The following is a 1,449-nucleotide window of genomic DNA, read 5'->3' on the forward strand; positions in this document are numbered from 1 at the left end:
TATTGAAAACAATATGTATTGTTATATTTTAAAAAGAATATTGTTTGTTTATAAAAATATCCTTGACATATTATAACTTTGCTATAAATAACTGGTATCGCGAATTCTTCTAAATTGAAGACATATATATATGAACATCCTTCTCTTCTTTCATTAAGGTGATTGCTTCACCACCACCTAGTACTAGTAGCTAATGAAGTAGGTTGAGAACTAAGAGGTCTCAACACTAAGTTTCTTCTAGTATGTTTATGCCTTGGTGAATAGTGTTATCCAGTACTTATGCTTGTGGAAGGTAATAAGTACCCTGTAAAATTAGCCAAGATGTGCGCAAGCTAATCAATACACCACAATAAATTTTTTTAAGAAAAAATGATTCTGTCACCAATTTTGGTTGCCTTCAAGGATTAACAAAGAACACAAAAGTTCCTTACAATTTGTAATAATAACAACCAACATTAGTTTGTTGTATAACAACACATCGTTACTATTAATCAAAATCCATAAAATGATGTTTCCTTGCCAATTAGAGATTTAACAAACTCATAGGAAAAGACTGATAGTGTAAGCATTATTCATGAAATTTGTAGGCTAAGTGGGTGAACCAACTATCACAGGGTTGAGCTAAGTTTTGCCCTCTAATCTTCCAATTGTCTACTTCTTCCCCTATAAAAGCAAAGCATCAACTCTGCAATCTTTCACAAACAAGCACTGCCTTGCATCTCCTACTAATACTCGACTGAGTTTTAAAAATAAGGAAAACAATGGAGGTCTTCAAAAGCATCGCGAAGACTTCGAGTTCTTTCTTTGTTGTATGCATTTTGCTTCTCTTTGCAAATGCAGCATCTGAGAAAACTCACTACCATGATTTTGTTGTAAGCTATTCAAGATTTAGTTACCTTCTTTCTTTTGCTAACATCTTGTGTACCTATACAAAATCTACAATACTGACCTCTTGTTGTACTGGAACAGATTCAAGCAACACCGGTGAAGAGGCTATGCAATACACGTAACACCATCACGGTGAATGGACAATTTCCTGGACCAACATTGGAAGTAAACAACGGAGATACTCTAGTGGTTAACGTTGTTAACAGAGCTCAGTACAATGTCACCATTCACTAGTAAGTTCATGCATGGAAAGCAGAATGCAAGACAATAGATGTTAATGAACAACACAAGATAATATTTCATCTGCAATGAGTAATCTTCTTTATTCACTTTGTTATGTTCAAAAAGGCACGGGGTTAGGCAAATCAGAACAGGATGGGCCGATGGGCCTGAATTTATCACTCAGTGCCCAATTAGACCAGGAAAGAATTACACTCACCGGTTTATCATTCAAGGACAGGAAGGGACTCTTTGGTGGCACGCCCACAGCTCATGGCTCAGGGTAACTGTTTATGGAGCTTTAATTATCCACCCAAAAGCAGGAGAAAGCTATCCATTTCC

The 1,449-nt window shown here is 36.1% G+C and overlaps 1 protein-coding gene across 1 annotated transcript; it reads left to right on the top strand.

The window, feature by feature from the left end:
• The first annotated feature begins 717 nt into the window (after positions 1 to 717).
• On the top strand, positions 718 to 1,421 carry LOC124890335 (laccase-5-like). The gene is made up of 3 exons (XM_047402194.1): positions 718 to 872; positions 970 to 1,121; positions 1,237 to 1,421. Coding segments are annotated over exons 1-3 (264 nt in total). The 5' UTR covers positions 718 to 761; the 3' UTR covers positions 1,238 to 1,421.
• The last annotated feature ends 28 nt before the right edge of the window (positions 1,422 to 1,449 follow it).

This window comes from Capsicum annuum, unplaced genomic scaffold (assembly GCF_002878395.1).
Source record: "Capsicum annuum cultivar UCD-10X-F1 unplaced genomic scaffold, UCD10Xv1.1 ctg15642, whole genome shotgun sequence".
In the NCBI taxonomy this organism is placed as follows: domain Eukaryota; kingdom Viridiplantae; phylum Streptophyta; class Magnoliopsida; order Solanales; family Solanaceae; genus Capsicum; species Capsicum annuum.

Excerpts from the sequence above, each read along its gene's own strand:
- LOC124890335 (XM_047402194.1), top strand. The coding sequence starts at position 762 with ATGGAGGTCTTCAAAAGCATCGCGAAGACTTCGAGTTCTTTCTTTGTT. Across the intron at positions 873-969 it reads CTCACTACCATGATTTTGTT|ATTCAAGCAACACCGGTGAA; the intron begins GTAAGCTATTCA and ends GTACTGGAACAG.